Raw genomic sequence first — 8437 nt, 5'->3', positions numbered from 1 at the left:
GCCTCAGTTCTGCTCCTATGACTTTCTATTGAGTTGTCTAATTCTGAAATTTTATTGTTAATCTTCTGGATTTCTGATTGCTGTCTCTCTATGGATTCTTACAGCCTGTTAAATTTATCATTATGCTTTTCTTTAATCTTTTTAATTTCCTCTATTGCATGTTATGCATTTTGCTTAATTTCCTTCCTAATTTCTTGAAGAGTTCTGTATATTAATCTTTTGTATTCTGCTTCCAGTAATTCCAAGAAATTTTCCTCCTCTGGAAAATTTCTAGATTCTTTGTGAGCTTGCTGAAGCCATCATGGATTGCCTCTTTATGTGATTGGATATTGACTGTTGTCTCTGAGCCATCAATAAGTTATTATGTTTGTTTATTTTATGTTTTCTTACTGTGTCCTAGCTTTTTGTTTTGTTTTGAGATGCCCAAATAGGCTGCTCATATGAGCTAGTTTGATTATTGGCACCTTTGAAGCTCTAATGTCCTGTCACCAAGTGGTTAGATCTGTTACTGGGTATGTGAGCTCAGGAGTCCACCCACTCCTCCTCTATGGATTTAGCTTAGGTGCCCAGGTAAATAGGCTCCAAGTGTGTGGTGTAGGCTCTCACCTACAGTCCTAGACAGGCATAGGTGATTGGTATAAGCACAGGCATCTGGCTGAAGCAGGAGGACACACTCCGAGCAAGGCGGGGAGCTGACGGCTGTCCCTGAGTGTCCAGGAGGAAGGTGGTCCCTGTTCCCTAGAGCGCGTAGGTGGCTGGGTTTTGCAGCTGAAGCGTGAGCACCCATTGCTGTTGGCTGTGAGAATTGGGGTCATCTCTTATTCTTGGGCCCCTATTGCAGGTGGCTAGGTGGCATGGGTAGAGCCACCAGTCCTCAGGCCCCTGATGTGGATAGGTGAAGACCCTGCTTAATGGGCAGAGCAGTGTCAAATGTCAAGTACCTGCCACTTCCAAGCTGAAACAGTTCAAGTTAGACTTCAGGTACATACCCTGTTGTACTGCAGTAATGAAGGCCTATGCTGTTGAAATGAGTTCACAGAAGTCTCTGCAGGGGGAAAGGCACTCAGAGTCTGTGGATCCCTTATGCCTGTGCCTAGGCAAAGGAGCTGTGCCTATCCTGGGTTCCTGGCTTAGGGGAGCTGGCAGTTTATTTTTCCCCCGTCTATTAACTTGTTCACTTTCCAAGGCTGGGAGAATGGCTCAGGGGGTGTGACGGATCCTACTTCCACCCCAGGGTACTCGGCAATTGCTGAAGTTGGTCCGGGACCCATTGCAGAGCAGGGAGCAGGGAGGTAAATGGGAGAGAGGTTTTTCCCTGAGTGGGGTGTTTTTGATCTGCGTGGTAGGCTGTATGCAAGTACTTATATTTCGCCAATAAGGGCTGCTCCTCATTGGTTCTGGGTGGCTGTGTAGACTCTCTGGTGCTGAGTCTCTCCTGGTGCAGAAGGCGTGCCTCCTGAACACAGCTGGTTGCCTGCCTCACTGCTTACCCATGAGCTGATCAGGCCTGAAGGGCTCAGGCTCTCACCAGGTCAGGTCTGGCAACTCCTTGCTGCTTCTGAACCATCTCTCCCTCCCCCTGCCACTCAGTCCGGTTCCTCAACTTTGCCTTAGATGTTCAGGGCTCCTAGATTGTCATATATAATTGCTTCACTTGTTTTTTCGGGTCTTTGTTGAAGAGGGTCCACCAAAAGCGTCTGACTACTCCACCATCTTGGCCCTGCCTCCCATTACCTTTATCTTAAAAATGAAAATGATGAAGCCTGATAGGTTATCTGAGCCTTGGTAGCAGGATTGCTTTAGCTTTTAAGTTAGAGCTCCATGGAAACAGCTTTCCCTGTCCTGAGTATCAGGCATAGCTATCAGTGACTTCTGGCACTCATTCCCCTTTCTTATTGTTCTTATGGGTTCAGTGTCTGCCAGTATCACGTATGAAACAAAAGCTTGGTATGCAAGGTGATTACAAGCTGTGTTCCCGAGGAAAATGGTGTATTGTGAAACTGTATTCTAAGTTCCTGAAGAGCAATGATTGTTTTGTGTTCCTTTGTAGCTTAATACCAAGCACTGTGTTTTACATAAATGTGAAACCAAAGCCAAACCTGTTGCCATCGTGTGGATTCCAACTCATTGCAACCCTATAGGACAGAGTAGAACTGCCCATAGTGTCTTCAAGGAGCGACTGGTGGATTCGAACTGCTGACCTTTTGGTTAGCAGCCCAGCTCTTAACCACCACACCACCAGGGCTCTAGTATTTGCTAATTGAACATACTCCATTTGTGAAACATAAATCTTTAATATTTTCATCAGTGACAGGACAGTGTAGGGTTTTGTGCACAGAATTTAAATTCTGACTCAGTCAAATGTAAGCCATGGTCTTAGGCGGGTGACCTGACTTCTCCGTGCCTTAGCTTCCTTAACTGTGTTGTTGTTAGTTGCTGTTGAGTTGAAATAGCAACCCTATGTGTGCAGAGTAGAACTGCTTCATTGGATTTTCAAGGCTGTGACCTTTCAGAAACAGATCGCCAGGCCTGTCTCCTGAGGTGCCGCTGGATGGGTTTGAACTGCCAACCTTTTGGCTGGTAGTGAAGCACTTAACTGTTTGCACCACCCAGGAACTCCTTATCTATAAACTGTGATAATAATAGTCCCCATGGTCACTGTGAGTCAGAATTGACTCAACAGTAGGTTTGGATCGTATAGGATTGGTGAGAGAATTACATGAGTTTGTACAAGCAAAGCATTTAGAGCAGTACCTGGCACAAAGTGCTTAGTGAATAATAGCTGCTACTATAGTCAGTCTACAGAGAAGGCTGTCTTTAATTGTTGTTGAGAAATGTTCCAGGACAGGCATGGAAAGCATGATGTTAACTGAGCACGTACTAAGTTAGAAGGAAGACTGTAGGGATCATCAGTTCTTGTAGTTCTGGACATTTCTTTGTTCTCTATAACTCTTAATCCCCTCTCCTGCCTCTTGGTATCCACTGTGGTATCCAAGTTTTTGTAACGAGTAAATGGATTCCCTATGGTGGTCACTGCTGTCTAGAGCCACATTCTGTCCACTGCCTTCTCATATATCGTTGTGAATGCGATCTCCGTGGCATTTTTCCTTTGGTCTCACCCACACGTCAGTGTAGATCAGACTAACCCTCCCTTTTCTTTCTTCAGCAAGTCCGTGTGTGTGTTCGTCTCCTGTATATGCCCCCAACACCTACTCTAGTTGATCCTGACATCCTCTTCCCTTGAAACTTGGGCTTTTCTTCTTCCTATATTTTAGAATCTAGCTTAAAACCTGTGTTAACTTGAATGGGGGAAATCCATCTTTTACATTCCTACTCATCCATCCAACTGTCATTTTTGATGCATAGGCTCTTTGCCCTTGAGATGTTTTTGCGTGACTGATGCCTGACTGATATGAGTAGGTATCCTCATTCTGGTTTTATTTCCACAGTATGTTCCTCCAGATCTCTGCGTCTGCAATTTTGTCCTGGAACAGTCCCTTTCTGTCAGAGCCCTGCAGGAAATGCTTGCCAACACAGGTGAAAATGGCGGCGAAGGGGTGAGTACCACAGCCCCAAAGCATATTTTATATTTCATTCCTCCAGAAAACCTTAGGACCCCTGAGAGAACTTACATAGAGATAATAAATATTTCTCCCTGGGTTTAGATTCCTCCTTATTCAGAAGCCCTAATCATACTTCCTTTGAATTGACCAGCTTCCACCAGAAAATAGAAGAGACCACCATTAATGCTGCCTAACAAGGCAGAGGAGACTAAATGTTCTCGCCTCCTCCTTCCCCTTAATCCTCCATGGAATGTGGGGAGACTGATAAAACTCTGACATTGAGGGTGCATGCTTGGCAGGCTCTTCTTTCTCTGAGAAGTCGAGGCAGAGATTTATGACTGCCCGCATGGAGCATATCATGTTAAAAGAGTTTGGAGTGTATTTCTTGCAGAATGGAGAGTCTTTGGCATGGGATCAGAGCTCCGTGGTGTCATTCATGATGAGCAAATACAGAGCTGTCTTGAGTTTCTGTTGTCTGTAAAATGATCCCTAAATGACAGATGGTGTTTCATATTTCCCATGTCAGAGAGTCTCCCAAGCAAGACTTTGGCCAGACACGTCAGAATCATCCTTGACTCCTTTCTTTCCCTAATGACCCACACTGACTCATGATCAAGTACTTTAATTCTACAGCCTGAATGTTTCCAATTCTACGCCTTCTCCCCATTCCTCACAGATACTCCGTTAGATAATGCCTGTCTTCTGGGTTACTGCAACGGTCTCCTGTTTTTGCTTTCTTCTAGGCTTACCCTGTTCTCTCATTTTTTCACTCAAAAGCCATAATGTTCTTTCTAAAATGTAGATCCAATCATTACACCTCCCTGTTTGAAAACTCTTTTAATGTCTTCTCATTGCCTTGGGATAAATTCCAGATTCCTTAACATGGCAGAAAGCCCTGCAGGCTTTGGTCCCTCCTCACCTCTCCTGCCCGTCTCTCACCACATCCCACCAGCACTCAGTGTTCCAACTACACTGAATCCCTTTCACCTCCTCAAACGTACCATGTTCTCTTTTGCCTCTGATCCTATGTGTCAGCTGTTCCCTCCACTTGGAACAGCTTTCCTCCTCCTCTCTTTCCTTATATAAGCCCTGCTTATTCTTCAAGAACCTAGCTTAGGTTTTGGATCCGTTGAGACGCCTTTGTTGGCACCACAAGCCTGGGTTGGGTGCCCTTGCTTGGGCGACATTTGGTACTTTTACTATCATCATTCTTACACTCTCTACTGTAATTGCAAATCTAATTTTCTGTCTCCCGTATTGGAGAGTAAACTACATGTGGGTAGGAACAGTTTGCGGTACCTAGCCCAGATTATTCTTACTCGACTTGAATCAACTCATGTGCAATACAGAAGTGTCTCTTTTGTGGAAGAAAATACAATGACCATAGAATCAAGAGAGCTAATATTTACATTTAGATCATCTTCCATCTCTTAATGTGATCTTAGGTGAGTCTTCCCATCTCTTGGGACCACAGTGTTCTCATCTATAAAATTAATATGTTTAATTAGATCTCTAGGGTCCTTAACGCCAAATGTTTGTAGTTCTTCACTCTTTTGATTTACAGCAATATGCTTTGTCAGCCACCTGAGAATAGCTTGGCTTTGTTCCTTAGGGCATTAACTCAGGTGAGGCTTTTTGTCCCTTTGTTTGATGTATACCTGAGGCTGTGTTCGCTTCCCCTCACACTGACCTCAGCACCTCATTCTTTCCTCCATAGGTACATGCCCTCAAATACTTCCAGTTCAGTGGAACTTTTTTTTTTTTTATTAAATTGCTCTTTTTTAAGACTAATAACTCGTTATTTACAAACATGTTGATGTGGGAGACTTGGTTGATTTGAAATACCACCACTCTCGGTGTCAAATGAGATCAGCTAGACCCTGCCTACTTAGGACCCCAGGGTAGGAATTGAGAAGATAGAGAAAAGCTATGGTAACTAGAGAATCATCTCTCAGGCATTCTCTTATCCTGTTTTGTTCAAGAAGTGTGTTTTAAAGGACTTCTTTTTCTTTATCATTTAGCTTGAGTGGTTCACAGAGTCCTGTAGATAAACAATCAAATTCAACAGTTCTGGTTATAATTCTGCTCTTCTTTGTTGTGAAAAACTTAATAATAGTCTTAACTTTGTTGATCTTAAAGAATAAGTAATAATTCATTTTCCAAATAGAAGGAGAGGATGAATTTAGTAAAATAGAGCTCTTAGTTTTGGAACACGTGACCAAGACTTAACTACCAGCCACGTACAGCAGAAATTTACTCAGTGTATATAATTCAAGGGACATCTTTGATTTCTAGTATTTTAAGACCAATACATTGAATTTTCTTGTGGGATCTACTCCCTTTGAAAACTAGAGTCAAAATAAATGATCCATGACATTTTTATCATTAAGTATCCATTGGATAGTAATGACCACCATGTTGGGTCAGACTTTGAATCTTCCCATGTGTCATGTTGCCTTTCTGTTCTGTTTTACCAAAGAGAGATCTAACCGTTATTTCCCATATTGACACATTATTATTATTGTTGTTATTATTATATTACTATTAATTAGAGACCTTAGAGCTGGAAAGAAGGGGCTTGAAAAGAGATGGGAAAGGGAACTCCTTTTAAATGATTATTTTACTATTTGTTGATGGTTCCACTAAATAATTACCTGGACAGCAATTCCAGTCACTAGAACCCTTTTGGAACTCCTTTACAGTTCCTTTTGCGATCTCAGTCTTTAGTATGAGAAAGACAATTTTGATATAACCTCTTGAGTCTGATGGTTTTGCTTTTCTGAAGGGATTGCTGCTCACATTTGGTATCAGTACTCAATTTGATTTTAGTTGATGATATTCTGCAGGGAAGGAAAAGAAAAAGCAGTAGAAGAAAGAAGGACGTGAGTTGACGTGACAGGCCATAGTGATTGTCTGGAGAGGCTGGGGATGTTTGAGTGGGCTGCTGCTCCTTTGCTTGCCGTTCCATTCGGTTTGGAAATAGGCATTTACTGCTTTTAAATAGACAGGACTTTCACCAATAATGGTGACTGCCACCGAACGGGAAGCTTTGAAGAGTGTTATTTTTCCTTCTGGTCATAAATTGGTCCTTGCATGATGTGTCTGCTGTACAGCAACTGGACATGTTAAAAAATGACTTCAGTTGTTTGATCACTCATGTGATGAGTGCATAGAAGTCTTTCTGCAAGGACTTAACTCTGCAGCAATTTCTCTTGCTAACAGAGAAAACAAAAGTGTCCAGCCAGGTTTAACAGCAGAGGTTTTTAAAGAGAATAACCCAGGAAGAGGACTAGAGGCAGAGAATGTTTTGGTGCCTCTCTTGAGTCTGCCCTAGATAAGCTCATCCTTGGATCACTTAACCTCTCATCTTATCCTACCTGATGTTCTTCTTGGGAAGATCAAGCTGGATACTTGGCACTGTGGCCAATTAAGAGACTGAAGTTTGAAATAAAATTCCCACATCCAAATATTAACATATTTTTGTATTTTTGATTGTTCTTCCCAAGAGACCTTCAGTATAAGGAATGACCAGCCTGTTGAGCAGCAGGGCAGAGGACTAGAGAGATGTGACCACCTTCCTCAAGGCCCTCAATCCACATCATCCTGTAGAAATGACTTTAAATTTAGAGGAAGCTGCATTTGTAGTGAGAAAAGATCAGGCTTTGGAGTCAGGCAGAAGTGTTTGCAGTCCACACGCTATTGCTCACCAGCTGTGTCACCTCTAGAGCATGTTATTTCTCCGTTCTCTACCTTACTTTCCTCATCTTCAAAATGCAACCTGCCTCATAGGAGCGTGGTGAGAATTAAATGAGCTAAGTGCCTAGCAGGTGCCAGTGGCTGTGGAAATGGATATTGGTTCCTTTCTTCATCTCTGGTCCACTTGCTCCTGTCACAGATCCTTCAGGCATTTTCAGACTGCCTCAGAGGAAGGAGAGTCCCATACTGTATGGCCAGGGGCATGTCAAACCCAGGGCTACATAACTCCAAATGGATTTTGACATAACCTGGCGTAATGCTTCTAAAGATGAGAGGCCTTATCTAAGATACTCCACTGGGCTCACTCCTTCGAGAGCAAGGAAGAATGAAGAAAACTAATGATAGAAGGGAAAAATTAGTCCAAAAGACTAATGGACCACAGCTACCACAGCCTCCACCAGACTGAGTCCAGTACAACCAGATGGTGCCCAGCTACCACCACTGACTGCTCTGACAGGGATCACAAGAGAGGGTCCTGGACAGAGCTGGCGAAAAATGTAGAACAAAATTCTAACTCAAAAAAAAGACCAGACTTACTGGCCTGACAGAGACTGGAGAAACCCCAAGAGTATGGCCCCCGGACCCCCTTTTAGTTCAGTAATGAAGTCACTCCCAAGGTTCACCGTTCAGCCAAAGATTAGACAGGCCCATAAAACAAAACGAAACTAACGGGGCACACCAGCCCAGGGGCAAGGACTAGAAGGAAGGAGGGGACAGGAAAGCTGATAATAGGGAACCCAAGGTCGAGAAGGGGAGAGTGCTGCCATGTCAGGAGATTGTTAACCAGTATCATAAAACAATATGTGTCCTGTTTAATGAGAAACGCATTTATTCTGTGAACCTTCATCTAAAGTACAATAAAAATAAATAAATAAAAATGAGAGGCCTTGATAAAACATGGTTACCAACTGAACTCCTCTAGTAAGGATTCTGGTTTTCTCTAAAAGCTGATTTAATCACTGTCAGACTTTTACAACGAAAAAGAGAGCTGAAATAGGCGTATAAAATGAACTCGTGCTGTGGTTGCCAGGCTGGTGTGTTACACGTAAGATCGTGCGAGGCAAAACTTTACAGCTAAACCTGCAAAGGGGTTTACAGATTAAGTTTGAGCCAGATAC

General features: G+C 43.0%; 1 protein-coding gene across 1 annotated transcript in view; it reads left to right on the top strand.

Moving 5' to 3' along the window:
• The window catches only part of RYR3 (ryanodine receptor 3), a 420187-nt gene that overhangs the window by 37839 nt on the left and 373911 nt on the right, over positions 1-8437 (top strand). The window contains exon 3 of the mRNA XM_004380716.1: positions 3450-3557. Coding sequence (XP_004380773.1) covers positions 3450-3557 — 108 coding nt within the window. The remainder of the gene's footprint in view (positions 1-3449; positions 3558-8437) is intronic.

This window comes from Trichechus manatus, unplaced genomic scaffold, assembly GCF_000243295.1.
Source record: "Trichechus manatus latirostris isolate Lorelei unplaced genomic scaffold, TriManLat1.0 scaffold00076, whole genome shotgun sequence".
Taxonomy (NCBI): domain Eukaryota; kingdom Metazoa; phylum Chordata; class Mammalia; order Sirenia; family Trichechidae; genus Trichechus; species Trichechus manatus.
This window is presented reverse-complemented; position numbering and strand designations above follow the sequence as displayed.